This window comes from Watersipora subatra, chromosome 1, assembly GCF_963576615.1.
Source record: "Watersipora subatra chromosome 1, tzWatSuba1.1, whole genome shotgun sequence".
NCBI lineage: Eukaryota > Metazoa > Bryozoa > Gymnolaemata > Cheilostomatida > Watersiporidae > Watersipora > Watersipora subatra.
Genome location: NC_088708.1, coordinates 74,366,926 through 74,385,389, shown reverse-complemented (window position 1 = coordinate 74,385,389; position 18,464 = coordinate 74,366,926). Strand labels below are relative to the sequence as shown.

The 18,464-nt window shown below is 37.0% G+C and overlaps 1 protein-coding gene across 1 annotated transcript in view; it reads left to right on the top strand.

The window, feature by feature from the left end:
• The window catches only part of LOC137385624 (glycerophosphocholine phosphodiesterase GPCPD1-like), a 28,431-nt gene extending 10,126 nt beyond the window's left edge, over nucleotides 1–18,305 (top strand). The window contains exons 7-16 of the mRNA XM_068072124.1: nucleotides 1,982–2,132; nucleotides 7,963–8,023; nucleotides 8,609–8,850; nucleotides 9,990–10,089; nucleotides 11,074–11,213; nucleotides 14,275–14,410; nucleotides 15,290–15,453; nucleotides 17,222–17,341; nucleotides 17,695–17,798; nucleotides 17,887–18,305. Of these exons, the coding sequence (XP_067928225.1) occupies nucleotides 1,982–2,132; nucleotides 7,963–8,023; nucleotides 8,609–8,850; nucleotides 9,990–10,089; nucleotides 11,074–11,213; nucleotides 14,275–14,410; nucleotides 15,290–15,453; nucleotides 17,222–17,341; nucleotides 17,695–17,798; nucleotides 17,887–18,047 (1,379 nt within the window). The 3' untranslated portion in view covers nucleotides 18,048–18,305. The remainder of the gene's footprint in view (nucleotides 1–1,981; nucleotides 2,133–7,962; nucleotides 8,024–8,608; nucleotides 8,851–9,989; nucleotides 10,090–11,073; nucleotides 11,214–14,274; nucleotides 14,411–15,289; nucleotides 15,454–17,221; nucleotides 17,342–17,694; nucleotides 17,799–17,886) is intronic.
• The last annotated feature ends 159 nt before the right edge of the window (nucleotides 18,306–18,464 follow it).

Sequence of the window (18,464 nt, the reverse complement as noted above, 5' to 3'; positions counted from 1 at the left end):
CTAGTAGTATCAGTAGTAATATACATGTGATGTATCTGATGCCTGACTAGTATTATCAGTAGTAATATACATGTGATGTATCTGATACCTGACTAGTATTATCAGTAGTAACATACATGTGATGTATCTGATACCTGACTAGTGTTATCAGTAGTAATATACATGTGATGTATCTGATACCTGACTAGTATTATCAGTAGTAAAATACATGTGATGTATCTGATACCTGACTAGTAGTATCAGTAGTAATATACATGTGATATATCTGATACCTGACTAGTGTTATCAGTAGTAATATACACGTGATATATCTGATACCTGACTAGTATTATCAGTAGTAAAATACATGTGATGTATCTGATACCTGACTAGTAGTATCAGTAGTAATATACATGTGATGTATCTGATACCTGACTAGTATTATCAGTAGTAATATACATGTGATGTATCTGATACCTGACTAGTATTATCAGTAGTAAAATACATGTGATGTATCTGATACCTGACTAGTAGTATCAGTAGTAATATACATGTGATGTATCTGGTACCTGACTAGTGTTATCAGTAGTAATATACATGTGATGTATCTGGTACCTGACTAGTAGTATCAGTAGTAATATACATGTGATGTATATGATACCTGACTAGTATTATCAGTAGTAATATACATGTGATGTATCTGATACCTGACTAGTATTATCAGTAGTAACATACATGTGATGTATCTAATACCTGACTAGTATTATCAGTAGTACTATACATGTGATGTATCTGATACCTGACTAGTATTATCAGTAGTAATATACATGTGATGTATCTGATACCTGACTAGTATTATCAGTAGTAAAATACATGTGATGTATCTGATACCTGACTAGTGTTATCAGTAGTAATATACATGTGATGTATCTGATACCTGACTAGTATCATCAGTAGTAATATACATGTGATGTATCTGATACCTGACTAGTGTTATCAGTAGTAATATACATGTGATGTATCTGGTACCTGACTAGTATCATCAGTAGTAACATAATGTACATGTGATGTATCGTCACACACATCACCTGACCTTTTAACCCTGGCAGTCTAGCGTCTCGTGGGAAATTATCAACTTCATCACAGTTTTACCTGCGACAATTGTTTTTATAGCCCAGCTACAGAGGCAGCTATTATATGAGATGGTTTCTCATTATATCAAAGTTTATGCCATGACATGAGGGGGTATGCTATGGTATGAAGAGATATGCCATGATATGAGAGAGTATGTTTTGATATGAGGAGATATGCCATGATGTGAGAGAGTAGGCTATGGTATGAGGAGATACACCATGATATGAGAGGGTATGCTATGGCATGAGGAGATATGCCATGATATGAGAGGGTATGCTATGGTATGAAGAGATATGCCATGATATGAGTGGGTATGTTATGGTATCAGGAGATATGCCATGCTGTGAGAGAGTATGCTATGGTATGAGGAGGTATGCCATGATGTGAGAGGGTATGCTATGGTATGAGGAGATATGCCATGATATGAGAGGGTATGTTTTGGTATGAGGAGATATGCCATGATGTGAGAGAGTAGGCTATGGTATGAGGAGATACGCCATGATTTGAGAGGGTATGCTATGGCATGATAAGATATGCCATGATATGAGAGGGTATGTTTTGATATGAGATATGCCATGATGTGAGAGAGTAGGCTATGGTATGAGGAGATATGCCATGATATGAGAGGGTATGCTATGGCATGAGAAGATATGCCATGATATGAGAGGGTATGCTATGGTGTGAAGAGATATGCCATGATATGAGTGGGTATGTTATGGTATCAGGAGATATGCTATGCTGTGAGAGGGTATGCTATGGTATGAGGAGATATGCCATGATATGAGAGGGTATGTTATGGTATGAGGAGATATGCCATGATGTGAGAGGGTATGCTATGGTGTGAGAGGGCTATTGTTTCTGATTGCAGTGAGTTACCTAGTCTGCAAGCCCATGCTTAACCTCAAGTACGACTTAGAGAAGTCATTTACTCAGTACTGGAACAGGTGCAGACCAACCCTCGAGATTGGACATAGAGGTTTAGGGGACACGCACCACTCAGACTTCAATACCAAGAGTCAGTGAGTAGCATTGCATGCTTGAAGATAGGGAAGGGTCGTCTATCACTTGCCACATCAGGTTGCAGAACTTGTACTAACCCTCTGAAGTGAACCCTTGAGATGCTTTTATTATGTAATGTATTAATAATTTTCATTAGGTTGTTCAGAGGTACTCCAGTATTAGCGGTTACTGTGATTTTTAATCACCTAATCTTGTCTGCTGCACACAGGATTTATATATATGAGAATTTCCTTTTAGTACATGACCATCATCTGGGAAGACATGCCCAATCACATTGTTACATGCATGACATTTAAAATGATTTAAACCCATTGGTCTATAGCGATTGAAATCCATCATCGATAGCAAAAGGGCACTAAGCATACCTAGTTTGTATGTAGATAATTAGGCGGTGGATAGGAGTGTGATACATGTACTCTCATCCTGCCATTGTCAGCAGTACAGCAGATGCTCCTACATTGACCTACAACGTAAATAATCCATTCTGACATCGTTATGTTATAGGGATTTCACTGTACACCAAGTAGTAAAATACATGTAAATTACCTGATCTGTTCTAAGATCTTTCTAAATTCATCCCATTGGCCCTTCAAATAGGAAAAAATCAAACTGAAGTTTTCATTAATGAACAAGTACAGTACAGTTCATTAAGTACAGTAACTGGGCTATTATTGGTTTGTATCGACAACTGTTCTCCTTTTTTATCGTTATCACTTGGTTTATGGTTCATGGTTACGATAATTTTACTTAGCGGGAGCCCCGCACCTTCAATGTCAATTTATATCAATTTTTTTCATTTTTTCCAAGGTGGCAAGGTCTAAGTTGCAAAGAAAACAGTTTGTGTATTGTATATGTCTAAAATGAAGCATAACAAAGTACGGTGAAACGTGGATAACTCAAACTTCACGCGACCGAGCGAAAGTGTTCGAGTTATCAGAGCGTTCAAGTTATCGGAGCACTGTCACAAGTGCATGTATTTATTAGTAGATACATGTACATATACAAATCTATATATATAATAATATATAATATATATATATATAAATCAAAAGCATAAATGGTTTGTTGCAAATTAAAAAGGGTCTCTCATGTGAAGTTTAAATAAAATTTATTAGAAAGTATAGATATTTTTCTATCACTTGAGATTTGTTTGTTGTTTTAGGTGATGTGACTGCCAGGACATTCTCAGGTTAAAATTGGCAAAACTTGATCACGGTTGAAATGCTCAGAAAAAAGACATATTTTTCTCCTGAGCGATTTAACCAAGATCAATTTTGCCAATTCACTTTAAGTTTATTCGAAGGTTACCTCGCTTTTCCTTGCTTTAGAAGGGCCAACACAAAGCGGATGTTTGGCAAAATTGGATTTTTTGCAAACCTATGTTTGTTAATGAAAATATTTTGCCGATGATGGTAATAATGACGCCTAAGAAGTACTAAAAGTTGATGTCTATCTCTATGGCTTGGAATAAAGTGGTATTTTAGAGTGATGAAAACCGTCTCGTAGCCGTTTGGCAAAAAACTATTCGAGTTAATGATGTTAAGGCCGAGTTATCGAAAGCAATTTATCATTGCGCGGGAAGTTGGGAACGGACCAAACAATCCGTTCGAGTTAACCATGTGTTCGAGCTATCCGAGGGCGAGTTATTCGAGTCTGACTGTATATATTTACTATAATAAGAGCGGTGTCTTACTGTCCGAAGCTCAGGTGAAAGGTTAGGATAAAAGATTGCTTTTAACGGGACTTCGACTTGTGACATTCACCTAGATAGACCTACATACATTTTAACACTAGCACTAATTGATCGCCTTCTGGTATTTCTGAATAATTGTGCAGCTACTTATTCACTGTTTTATCGTCATACGACCGACTACTAGTACATATAATAGAGACACCACTACATATCAGTACTAGTACATATAATAGAGACACCACTACATATCGGTACTAGTACATATAATAGAGACACCACTACATATCGGTACTAGTACATATAATAGAGACACCACTACATATCGGTGCTAGTACATATAATAGACACCCCTACATATCGGTACTAGTACATATAATAGAGACACCACTACATATCAGTACTAGTACATATAATAGAGACACCACTACATATCGGTACTAGTACATATAATAGAGACACCACTACATATCGGTACTAGTACATATAATAGAGACACCACTACATATCGGTACTAGTACATATAATAGAGACATCACTACATATCAGTACTAGTACATATAATAGAGACACCACTACATATCGGTACTAGTACATATAATAGAGACACCACTACATATCGGTACTAGTACATATAATAGAGACACCACTACATATCGGTACTAGTACATATAATAGAGACACCACTACATATCGGTACTAGTACATATAATAGAGACACCACTACATATTGGTACTAGTACATATAATAGAGACACCCCTACATATCGGTACTAGTACATATAATAGAGACACCACTACATATCGGTACTAGTACATATAATAGAGACACCACTACATATCGGTACTAGTACATATAATAGAGACCCCACTACATATCGGTGCTAGTACATATAATAGAGACACCACTACATATGTGTGAGGCTAACTATGGGATTCTCGTTATTCAAATAGAATTTGAGAACTTCAACGACTTGGCACTTTATTTTATAGAAATTTTTTACGTTTTACGCAACAAAAACTCTACATAAATTTTTCATGTGAAGTAGAATTTACATAAAAACAGGCTTACATTATAGGAGCATCTACTGTACTATATTGTGGTGGTTGCCCTTTTACGAGATACATTCTGTTTTGGGCAATGCTTTGTTTCAGGTACTGCTCTTTTGCTCCACTCTCCTTTTTTGTTGTTATTATTGTGTCTGAAGTAAGACTTTATTGTAAGTAATAGGTTATAAGGTAATATTTAATAGAAATTATTTCATTATGAGAACATCTCCTCTGTGGATTATAAGAAGTAAATCATGGTATCAACCCTTACTGCCTGTCTGATTGTAAAGTACCCATCTCTAAACCTTCCTCCTTAACGGTTGGTCTTTTCCTCATCTTTGCTGATCATTAAATAACAGTCTGAGAGTCATGCAAGAGTCAATGACACCTCAGTATATTAGATTATATCAGTGCAAAGGTGATGTGCCATCGGTCAGTGGTCAGTTGAATCAACTGGAGAGTGACAGTCTCACCGCCAAAGTTCATGTGACATTTAGTAACAAGTGATTCCTTTTGTTATTGCATCACAAGTGTCTATCACAGTTCAATACAAACTTGATTATCGCTATCTGTGTGTCTAACTTTTAAGGAAGCTGTGCCGATTGCCATAAACATTTGCATCAGATGCCAATGTTTTCCTTTGCCGCTGTTTATCATTAAAGTGCTTGTTGCGCCGTTTGCTTCACTGTCGACAAGAACCCACAACATGACGGGATGAACAAGATTTTGGTTAATATTTTTGAAACTCGAGCCGCCTGTTTTAGAGTTTTGAAAAGTTTCCATGCAAGAATTTGCAACTGATACGCTGCTTGTGACTGACTGCTAAATTAAACCATATTATTGCGTGTGCTTGGACTAGCCTGAGTTTTGGTTCACTTTAAACAAGCTTCTACCGTCTCTTCACACTTCGACTCTGGTTCACTTTAAACAAGCTTCTACCGTCTCTTCACACTTCAACTCTGGTTCACTTTAAACAAGCTTCTACCGTCTCTTCACACTGCAACTCTGGTTCACTTTAAACAAGCTTCTACCGTCTCTCCACACTGCAACTCTGGTTCACTTTAAACAAGCTTCTACCGTCTCTTCACACTTCGACTCTGGTTCACTTTAAACAAGCTTCTACCGTCTCTTCACACTTCAACTCTGGTTCACTTTAAACAAGCTTCTACCGTCTCTTCACACTGCAACTCTGGTTCACTTTAAACAAGCTTCTACCGTCTCTTCACACTGCAACTCTGGTTCACTTTAAACAAGCTTCTACCGGCTCTTCACACTGCAACTCTGGTTCACTTTAAACAAGCTTCTACCGTCTCTTCACACTGCAACTTTGGTTCACTTTAAACAAGCTTCTACCGTCTCTTCACACTGCAACTCTGGTTCACTTTAAACAAGCTTCTACCGGCTCTTCACACTGCAACTCTGGTTCACTTTAAACAAGCTTCTACCGGCTCTTCACACTGCAACTCTGGTTCACTTTAAACAAGCTTCTACCGTCTCTTCACATTGCAACTGGAGTAAGATATCAAGCTTATCATGCTGTTCAAGCCCAGCTGTATTTTAACATGTTCAATTATTAAACAGATTGTCTGAAATGTTTCACAAACAGTTCTAATTTATACCAGTATCTTTCCTATATATCTTACAAGTGAGAATATCGATGTCTATATATTAATAGCTGTTTGTATAAAGCCCTGTTTTGTACATATCTTACAAGTGAGAATATATTTGTTCATATATTAATAGCTGTTTGTATAAAGCCCTGTTTTGTATGTTTTACAGGTGGGAATATATTTGTCCATATATTAATAGCTGTTTGTGTAAAGCCCTGTTTTGTATGTGTTACAAGTGAGAATATATTTGTCCATATATTACTAGCTGTTTGTATAAAGCCCTGTTTTGTATATATATCTTACAATTGAGAATATGTATGTCCATATATATACATGTATATATTTTTTTGTAAAGTGCTGTTGTCATCGTCATTTGGATAGCAATCTTACACAAGACTATTTTGTGTTGGAAATCAATAAAATTGAAGAGATAATTATAATTAGCAATTTTAGACGACCACTCATGGGTCGGTTTGTCTCTATTGATGTAGACTAATGTTTGTCTCGAAAGGACCTATTGGCAACACCCTGTCGGTGGGTGCCAAAGCAGTGCTGTTCAAAAGTCACATTTTGCTGGCGTGTCGCCAGGTACGAAAGCTAATTCCTGTTTAATTGAGTCATTGTGCAATGAATACCCCAACTATTTCTTTTTATCAACATATTTCATCAAGATGTTAGCAAAGGAGAGGTTCCGAAGAATGCACATCGCTTATAAGTAATTAGATTCAGCTAATGCGATGTCTGGAATACTTCATTGATTATTACATAATCATTTGACCTCATAGCTCACGTTAGTCTTTGCTGTTGGTCTGTCGTCTCACCCCTGAGATAAAGCACTAGTTTCTGGAGGACTTTGTAGGGCCGATTGTCTCATGCATTTGGATGTTGGTCATTACATGTTGGCAGCGGCTGGGTACAGTTAGCCACATCCAATTTTTCACCATACTAAATAATACAAACATAACCGGTCGGCCATGTTTCTTCAGCTGCTTGTTGTTCCTGTCACAGAAGATTTAGGGTTACCATCACAGCTGGTACATACTTTGTACCATGTAAAAGAGGGGCTGTGGTTTCCAGCAGGTCATTAACATGGTGGTTGATTGCAGGGAGTAGTGCATAATTTACGCCTAAGCCCTATAAGCCAATATATAATGTACTTGTATTTAAAATATCCGTATGTGCTCCCAGTTGTCTCAATATGTTATTAGAGGAACAATGTGAGTCTGACTGCCACATGGAGAGACGATTTTAACTTTGAACACGTTTGACCTTGATTCATGAATTGATGCTGAGCATTAATTCATGAATCAAGGTCATGAATTCGTATGTTTGTAAGTTTGCATGCAAACTCGGCTCTCAGTCAAAAGAATTCAACACTATTTCTTCCAGTCTGTTTTGCAATGTGACTGGAATGTTGTTTGGGTGGAAACAAGTTGCACAGATAAAACGTGTTGCATAGATAAAACGTATTTCTTATAGACTCGAGGATGATATAAAGCATGAAAACACGCTGAGCTCCCTGATAACCGCTGGCCAGTCCGTAAGTGTCCTGTAAACATCGTTATCTTATCAAGCCGTGGCCAGAAGCTTCTTGTCTAGTTCTCACTTTTTTCTGTTTGTTTTCCTGAATATAGGGCTCCTCCCTTGCTGGTCTCCATCCTTACCCATTAATTAATGGAGCAGCAATTTTGGCAACTTGCCAATCAATTTTGAAAAACGAAATCTCTAAATACTCGTACGTAGTTAACCTGTATGTGCAACTGAATAGACATAGAGGCTATTTATATGAAGCATGAAGATGATGGGTCTCTTGATGTAATGATGTTAGGGTGCCTGCATCTCATGGTGCACCGACATCGTGAGGTGCAGGCACCAAGACCACGATAAATTCTATTTGGTAATAGCTTATATTTTACTTGGGTTTTAACTAGTTTTGGGCACTGTGGGAGATGTCAACTTTGTGTTCATTTTGCTGTTATGCCTAATTTACAGCAATAAACTGGAGACCTGAGAGCCGATAACTCTAATTTAGGCTGAGGTTGAGGCATGGGCTACCAAGACTGACAACTCTAATTTTGAAAGCAATTGCAATACAGAAGTACGTATTAGAAGTGACATATTTTAGGGAGCAGACTTTGTGGAATTTGATGTGATGGTGAGCAAGGACAAAGTGCCAGTAATTTGGCATGACTTCAAAGTCTCTATTCTTCTGCGGAAGCGAATAAAAGGCAAGCACCGAGTATATCATATCCCTGTACACGAGCTGCTCCTTTCTCAAATCCAAGAGCTGCGCGTCGACTTTGCTAAAGAAAACGCAGACATAGATCACACAGACATGCATGAGAGCGTCGACCAGTTGACTTCCCGGTAGGCTCTCTCATCATCACTCATTCGCTGTTACATGTATATGAATACTCATACTATAAATATTGCAGTTTAATTTGGCGATTTAGCTTTCCGTTTTGCGATGAGAACTTGTTGAGTAAATCAGATTATTCATTTTATTAAATTAAGTGAGTCTGTTAGGACATCTTTGCTACCATGTTGGCGTATTATGACACAATTTATGTCTGTCGCGTATTGTATCCAATGAAAGCAAATGAATTTGGCTGCAAAATTGCTGTTTATGGCGATGCCCGAGTGAACTTTACCACTCTTTATCATATCGCAGTTTAACCTATGGTCAGAACTCTGTTTTATGGCCACAAGATTCCCACAGTATGTTTTATACACAGAGACCACAATTCTTATCAGGTTATAGCTTTCCAAGTTGAACCAAACAATTGTCTGCCGATACTGCACACATTCCAATGATTGTTTACAAGTGTCAAAGCCTGCTTATTGCAAGAAACTCACAAGGGGATAGATGTATTATATATATATATATATATATATATATATATATATATATATATATATATATATATATATATATATATATGTATATATATATATATGTATATATATATATATGTATATATATATATATGTATATATATATATATGTATATATATATATATGTATGTATATATATATATGTATGTATATATATATGTATATATATATATATGTATGTATATATATATATATATGTATCATACAGACGTATCATATAGACATATCATATAGACGTATTATATAGACGTATTATATATATATGTATCATATAGACGTATCATATAGATGTATCATATAGGCGTATCATATAGACGTATTATATAGACGTATTATATACCTATATGTATCATATACCTATACGTATCATATAGACGTATCATATAGAGGTATCATATAGACGTATCATATAGACGTATCATATAGACGTATCATATAGACGTATTATATAGATGTATCATATAGACATATTATATAGACGTATCATATAGACGTATTATATAGAGGTATTATATATATTACCCAACTATTCGTACTCATCATGTTCACGTTTAGGCATGGTTTTTTCTCCCTAATGTGTGTGATATAACAGAGCTATCATGTTTTGTAGAAACAACCTGTCACCATTTCCTACACTAAAGGAGGCCCTTGATGCTGTTGATGAGAAGATTGGGTTCTATGTGGAAGTAAAATATCCACAACGTGTCTATGTAAGTATGTTTAATAAAGGAAACGACACTGTAGTTAATAAAGGAGGCGTGGCTTTAATTAATAAAGGAGGCGTGGCTTTAATTAATAAAGGAGGCGTGGCTGTAGTTAATAAAGGAGGCGTGGCTGTAGTAAAATTTATGCATTTGTTGATTTTGTTTTGAAGACCTTCATCAGAAATTATTCTTTAAATTCTGTCTATGCGTATTCAAACTGTCTGTCAGTTCATATAGCCACATCAAGCTCTCTGTCAGTTCATATAGCCACATACTACAATGTATTTAATTACTAGTACTAATCACAATGTTGAACTTTCTTCATTCCTCTTCAGTTATGTAGCTATAAATAGGGTATTTGCAGCATTCCGATGCATTTGGAAGATTATAGAAGAAATTTTAAGCAGAGTTATTTTATGTTGTTATCATTTAAAGGCGTTAAAATATTGTGCAGATGCCACACACAAACTATTCAAATCAACTTTGCTCTTTTTGAAATCATGAAAAGTATGGAAGTTTATATCTGAACTTGTACAAATGCGTAATAGGCGGCATTTCGATGTAACAAGCAAAAGGGAGTAAACCTTTTAGTTTGTAAAAATTGCAAAATGGTGAGAAATACAGCTAATCAACTGAACTAATCGAACCAACTAATCAGCTCAACCAATCAATTCAGCTAACCAAGTCAATTAATCAATTTGAACTTGGTTCAAATCGATTCAATTTGATTTTGACTAATCAACTCAAATAATCAAGTTGTACTTGACTTACTTCAGTTAATCAAGGAAAGAATGTGATTTGTTACTCCCACAACTAATACCAGTTAACCCATTGCCACTCTCAGGTGAGATAACAAACAGGCATGGGAGACTTAAGAAGTTGACAAGCATGGGAGTTATCAGTTTTACCTTTTTCGTAAGGTTCTTGCTAAATAATAACTAAATGGCAAAGACAAGATAGTTTTATTATGGTCTTGTTGCACTATATCAGGGCACGAAGCAGCTGGAGGAAGGACTGGAAAGCTATTTTGAGAGGAACACCGTATTGGACCCGATACTCGACGTCTTGTACAGGCATGGCAGAAACAGAAGGATTGTGCTTGCATCCTTTGATGCAGACATTTGCATGATGTATGTCTTTATCTGCAGATCTATTTAGTTTTTAAAAAAATTTATCACAAAAATTGGGTACAGTCATATCTCTACATACGAGTGTCTCAACATGCGAAAAACTCGACATACGAGCTGACTTTCTAGCGAGTTTCTTTTTTGAGATACGAGTAATCTCTGAGATGCAAGCCGTTCTTGATGGCCATTACACTGGCCAAGTATGCGAGAGGTCGCCTTCGAGAACAGAATCACTCAGTCTATCTCCTAGAATCAGTTTGAAAAAAACTTTGAAAGGTTGGCTAAAAGTTATAGTGACGCGAGGCAAAAAGTGCTAAACCGGAACTAGATACTACAAAAATATGGCGACAAAATTAAAGTAAGTTTAGTAAAGGATTAAAACTTAGATTCAAGTGTGTTGAGTCAGCTAAATTCATTGAAGTTAAATTCAAAGTTTTTATTATGCAGGGTCACAAAAGTTTAGTGTATCGAACACGTTGCTCTCAAGTCTCTCTCAGACCGCCATTATCCTTAACGTCTGTCCTGAAGGTAAACTCCATCAGATAGTGTACATAGCGATGTTACATTTTATTGCAGACCATACAACTAAATACCCTAGGACACTTATATTTCGCTAGTATTTAGTTTTGTGAGTAGCATACAGAGTAAAATTTCACTGCACCTTAATTTCACAGCTCTGGTGAGTGCGAAAATATAGTGATGTGAAAATACATGCAGTGGAACAAACATAATTAGATTCCTCAGGTTCAGTTCACCGCAGGCCTGTATTCACTGGTTGCAAGTTGGGGCGGCTAATGTTAGGCGACTAGTTATGAACACCTTGGGGTGTTGAGGGGGGCGGTGTAAGACCCCCAACTGGTTTTTCTTATGTAGAGCCTCAGCCGGGCATCTCGTCTGAAGTTTTAAAACATTTTATCGGAAAGTAGCAACATTTTTCTATTTTTTGAGATTACTTTTGTTTTACGTGATGTGACTGATGAGCAGTGTTTGAAATGGGGGGTACGCAGGGGTACGCCGTACCCCTAAGAAGAATTAGTGAGGGTACTCCTAGGATGCGTACCCCCTCATATAAGGTTGCTCATATCTTATTAAATGCGGTAAAACCGGAATGAAGTGAAATATTCACACAATGTTTTTTCCTTTTCTTCCCGAACTTATATTAGCTCGAGTTCATTACACCGAAAACAGTGCGTGTTTTCGGGACGAGAGAATTACGCTACTGATCTTTAATTTCTTCAGTCAGTTTTTGCTATTATAGCGGATCAACTAGATTGTTTTGTTAAAAACCTGAGAACCGATCAGTTTTCTACCAACCGACACAATCGACGGGACCCTGTGTCGGCCGCCCTGTGGAATCCTCGAATAGCTTAATCATTGCTTGGATTCTTCTCTTGTGTTTTGGATGGTAGTTTTGAAGAAATACTTGCTTATTATACTAGTTTCTTCGTTTCTTTCAATTCATAATGAAATAGCATGGGCCAATAAATAACTTCTTTAAAGGCGAGTAAGAATTAGTGACTCATGAATTTAGAGTCTGTATTTTAAAAAATAGTGAGTGACTGAGCTTATCATATAATAATATTCATGGTGGCTTGGAGATGGGACTGTCTTGTGTCTGGGGTCTGTGTGGACTGTCCATAGGGTTTTTTGACTCACTCACATCACAACCTGGAGTCTCCATAGTCATAGAGCACACAGGTTGTGCAGCTAAGCCTCCTTAATTTCTTACTGAACACAACACAGGGTTTTAAGTTATGGAAAGCAGCATAATTTACGGGCATTCATGCTAAAAAATTTCCGGGGGATTACCCCCTCTACTGAGAGGGCGCAGCGCCCCTCTCAGACTCACCCTGTGAGCGGCGAGCAGGGCCATTGGCCCTGGACACTACTCTCCTGGCATGACAGAGAGTACCCCCAAGAATCTCTCTCCACTTCAGACACTGCTGACGAGACGTTTTTAAATTAAAATAGGCAAAACTTGATCGCAGTTAAACGCTCAGAAAAAAGACATCTTTTTCTTTTGAGCGTTTTAACAAAGAACAATTTTGCCGATTTTATTTTAAGTTCACACGGTGGTTTCCACGCTTTAATGGGACATAACCACGCGGATGTTTGGTAAAACTTGATATTTTGCAAACCTTTATAAAGGTTGTTAACAAGAATATTTTGCCACTGATGATGATAATAATGACACCTAAGAACTACTAAAAGTTGATGTTTGTCTCTATGGCTTCGAATAAAGTGATATTCTAGAGCGATAAAAACCGTCTCCATAGCCGTTGGGCAAATAACTTTTCGAATAAATGATGTTGATGTTGAGTTATCTGAATCAATTTATCATTGCGTGGGAACGGACCAAACAAATCCGTTGAGTTAACCTTGTGTTTGAGATGAAATGTTACATTTTATCCGAGGGCGAGTTATCCGAGTTTGACTGTACTTAGCAGCGGAAAGTTTCTAAAAAATTGGGACGGCTCAGCCGGCCAGCTGCTCCAGGGAATACGGCCTGGTTCACCGATAAGAAAAAAATTTCAACTTGGGACTAGTTTGTAATTGTGAACCGCAGGTAGAATGGTGTGGGCGAGGTCGATAATGCAATTTGATCGTTTGCTGCCACTTGTTTTTTGGACTATCAATGAACAAAGCTATTCAATTTCGCGGTTTCACTCGTTCGTTATGATAGTTTAGTTTCGCACATGAAATCTTCGCAAGAGGATGACTCCGCAAAAACGCGAAAGTTAGATGAGGCGAATACATAAGTGTCCTAGGGTAGATATTTATTACTTCGTTATTGTAGGTACTGAATTATAACAATTAAAAACACTTTTTCCACTAATATTCTTTAGGTGGTTTTCTATAATATGGTAACGAATTAATTTGTATTTAGTTATTTTATACAGGGAATAGTGCCTTGAGATACAAAAAAATCGACATATGAGCTCAGTCCCAGAACACATTAAGCTCGTATTTTGAGGTATGACTGTACTTACGACATTTCACTCCACGACAAGTAAAAGTTCAGAGTCTTTCTACAGTTGCATTTGATGCTCCCAATGTTTTGTAGGGCTCGAATTAAGCAGAACTGCTATCCTGTTATTATGCTTATTGAGGATCTGGGTTCTAAGCAGCCATTTTATCATGATGTTCGTACTCAAAGCATCAGATCTGCCATATCATTTGCAAGGAGTGAGAAATTGTTGGTATGGTGCCTATTATGAATGCGACTCCCGTTTGATACTGCCTTTTTCTGTCAAAATTTACCAGATGTTTGTCACCTGCCTGATTTAAGAGGTAGCTATTAGATGAATTATTGTTCTACTTAGCATAAGTTGTTGCACAAGCCAGCAAACCTGTAGGTTGATGCTACTAGTAGAGACCATTATTGCTAACATCAACCAAAAAAGCAAAATAATGAGCCGGTTACATTTTGTGATAGCATTAATGGAGCAGACCATCTCTGCTATGTACATTAACTGCGCTAACATTAATAGAATTTTTAAGACATGGTTATGTCATCATACTGAGTATAGATCATTAGTGGTTTACTAGTCTCTGGGTAACCTTGTTATGCAATTATACCAATTATTATAAGCCTACTATGCGTTGAAAATGGGATCTACATGTATGAGCCATAGAGAAAGGCCTACTTGAGGTAATAGCTGCAGTGTTCGATTATGTCACTCAGAAATGATTCAGATAATTCCATAATTCTATTGTATCTTCTATATTTCCATGTTTTGTGGTTGGTTTTTTTAGTGAAAAGGAAATTCAACGAAATTGGGGCATTTTTTGCCAAAAATTGTTTGTCTCACCCATAAGTGACATTTCCCCGCTGCCTTTGCACTTCAGAAGCGTTTTTCGTTGATGGTATGCGCTCCTGTTAAAAGTCTGAGCCACCTAATGCGCTAATACATGTATATACCACCTACCAAGCATTATTTTAATAGCATTGTTTACATATAGAACACATTTCTCAGGGTGTTTGTGGATGAGAGTGGGTTTAAATTTGCCTCAAGTTTTATTTATGTACATCAATCTGACAGTCACTAAGTTGATCAAATGTGCAAGTATTTGCGCAGGGCTTGTCTGTCAATGCTGGAGCTCTACTACGAAGGGAAAGATCACTACTCGAGGAGATTCTCAATGAGAATCTGGTATGCTTTGTTTGGGGTCCAGAAGCCAACCGACCAGAAGTGAGGGAGGAGCTGAAAGGAAGAGGAGTGCATGCCATATGCCATGATGAGTAAGCGTTATTGCTCAAACATACAACTAATGTAGCACACAGGTTTAAAACCAAAAAAATGACGTGCTGCTAGCGTGGCGCTAACTCGAGTTACATTCTAAGATGCAATTCACAAAGTATAGGCACAAACACACTAGGCGATATGTAGTGTGATTATCGTGCTGTGCCAATTTTGTTGCTGGGCGAGTTGATGCTGAGCGATAACGCTAGACTCGCTCAATCAGAACTTATCATGCACGAGGTGCATTTCGATTGGTTATTTTCCGCAGAATGCACTGCTCTGGCTGCTAATTTTTTCATGTCAATTTTTACCAACTTACAACAACAAAAGTGATATTTTGTTACGACTAAAACATGATCAAAATGAACACCAAACTTGTCATAGATTTAGTAAGAGCACACCCAGTCCAGTACGACGCAACAAAAACGACAAATGATAAGTAATGGCTATTTATATTAAAAACTAAATTATATATAAAAATTGTGTGATTTGTGAAAGTGAGATATGCCTAACAAAAGCAGAAGTTGTTTATGTTGTTGTTTAGAAGGCGCCATAGTTACTATTTGTTAACAACTCCGAAGAAACTGGTTATACATATTGTTATTGGCTGTTTGTGAGAGTGCCTGTATTACCTCTGGCTGGAGAATCGCCCAAATGGGTTTGGGCTTACGGCAGGAAGTGCAGCGATATCTCCGCGCTCCTCATAATGCCCACAGTAAGATTGTGTAGTGTTTGCGCTGTTATTGTTCAGAAGTTATAGTTTACATCTTGTGTTTAACGGCAAGTTTCTAAGGTCCATGTATGCTAAGTTATTTTTTCTTTATGACTGCTATCGTAGAGAGTAAATTATTCACTGTTGCATTTTTGTACAGAATCTAAGAATTTGGTTGTTTGTGAATTTACAGTTTACCAGTTCACCAGTGTAAAAGCAATGTATGTATGTATTTACAGAAACATTCCCAGTGTTGCTAAAGCCCTAATGGTTACATTAAAAATATAAAATGAACATTTCTGTAATGTTCTCTATTACTTACAAATGATTTTAGTAGAGGACAGATCCGAACTACTATAAGAATGTATACCATAGTTCTCCCGATAAAATTTTATTAAGGAGAAAACTGAAATATTAAAATAATGTAGACTGAAACTTACAAAGGTTTCATTTCTGTGAAATGAAGACGTAAAATTTGTCATGATCCAGAGAAACAACTAATCCCAACCAGTATTAATATTTGGTACAAAACATCAAACATATTTAACTGCCAGACTTCATCAATGCAGACAATTACAACTATCATACAATCTCTCAACACTTCACCATGTAGTCTTATGACAATTTTAAATGGTTCATGCCCAACAAATTCAGCACCTAATCAGGTGTTGGGAGTGAGAGCTAATTACCGGTGGTTGCCTCAGCGGGTCATGGCAGTGCAGCAACTCATTTTGTTTGAACATCAATCTTGTCTGAATTTATTTTCAGTCTATCACATTAACTAAAGAATGTTTGGTATCACAAACCTAACCGTTATATTATTAACCATGTGTTTGTACCAATATCATAACACCCATTATGGGTACCGTCATCTGAACATTATGGGTAACACGCTTCATCTTAGTTCACTATACCAGCTAGTTAATGTATTTGACTGGATGTTTGAACTTATAGTGGGTACCAAGTCTATTGTTTCTAGCTGACTAGGTGGAATCATTGACAAGCGAATAGCCTCATGCAACTGAATCTGTAGTTTGACTTGTTTCATCATGTAGGATTGGAAGCAGTGAATACCAATCAGTGCTGCGGGCAGGAGATGAAGAAAAGCTAACAATACTCGCTGAGGAATACCAAAAATATTCAGCGCCTGTATCACCCGACCCCAACGGATCTGAGTATGCCATATAAGTATTTTTCAAGTGGTTTTAGCATTAAGTTGAAACAGTATGCAAAAATGTTTAATCAATGTGATGCCAAGATTTTAGGTGTGCAACAGAATCTATAGTATTACCTGTATGCTACAAATACAAAGCAGCTATAATCATCTCAAGCTCAGATCTCAACTATATATATACTGCATTTAATTATTTGGTTTTATGTTCCATGACATGTCACTATTAGTCTAATAGCAATGGGTAGCGAGACCTTATGGAACCAATCATCAAAGCAAGTATTTCAATTTATTGCTATGCTAGCATCTTGGTTTAATAGGCAGTGCAGAGGTTTGATGGATAGTCCTGTGTTGCAGCTCGTCGTCTTCTGAGGGCCTCCTTACCAAAGAACAGCTGACTGGACTGCTGTTGGCAACAGGCTTCTCAAATCCTTCACCATTATCATCTAGTTCTAACTTGGGTATGTTTTGCCTGTTGTTGAGATATTAAAATGTCCGGTTCACTTCTCTACTTTTCATTGTAAAATAAAAACGGTTGTGTGCTTTTAGTTGGCTCTTCACTGCCGGTGACAGGAAAGCTTGAAAAAAACGGTATATCTGAAAGCACAATCATTGTCAACGGCCACCAGGATACTCCAAGTAATGGGAATGACTTACACCAGACATGTAGCAGAGTTACATTGAATGATTATACTAATGACTTTTACTAATGCTCAATTTTAGTCTGAAGATTATCCAGAAGATTTTGAAGAGTATTTATTTTTTGTTATGTATACATGATCATACTTATGACATGTCTTCATAACAGACATGATCATAGTTATGTAGCGTACAAGGTCTAAGTAGACTTTGCTACCTTGCACAATTTATCCAACCTAATAGTATTTTTATATATCACTGGTATACCACAACTGGATAACACCTAGAGGTGTAATTATGTATATATACAGGTGCATGTAGGAACAGAATCTCAAAATAAGTGTTAACTGTTTATGTCAGATGCCAGATATTTTAATCTATGAACACTGATTATTCAATGCGTGTGATAATCTATGTTACTTCTAAACTCTACATTAGTCTAATAATCAATAGAAATAATTCTAAGAATGCCCTGTTTGGTAATAAAA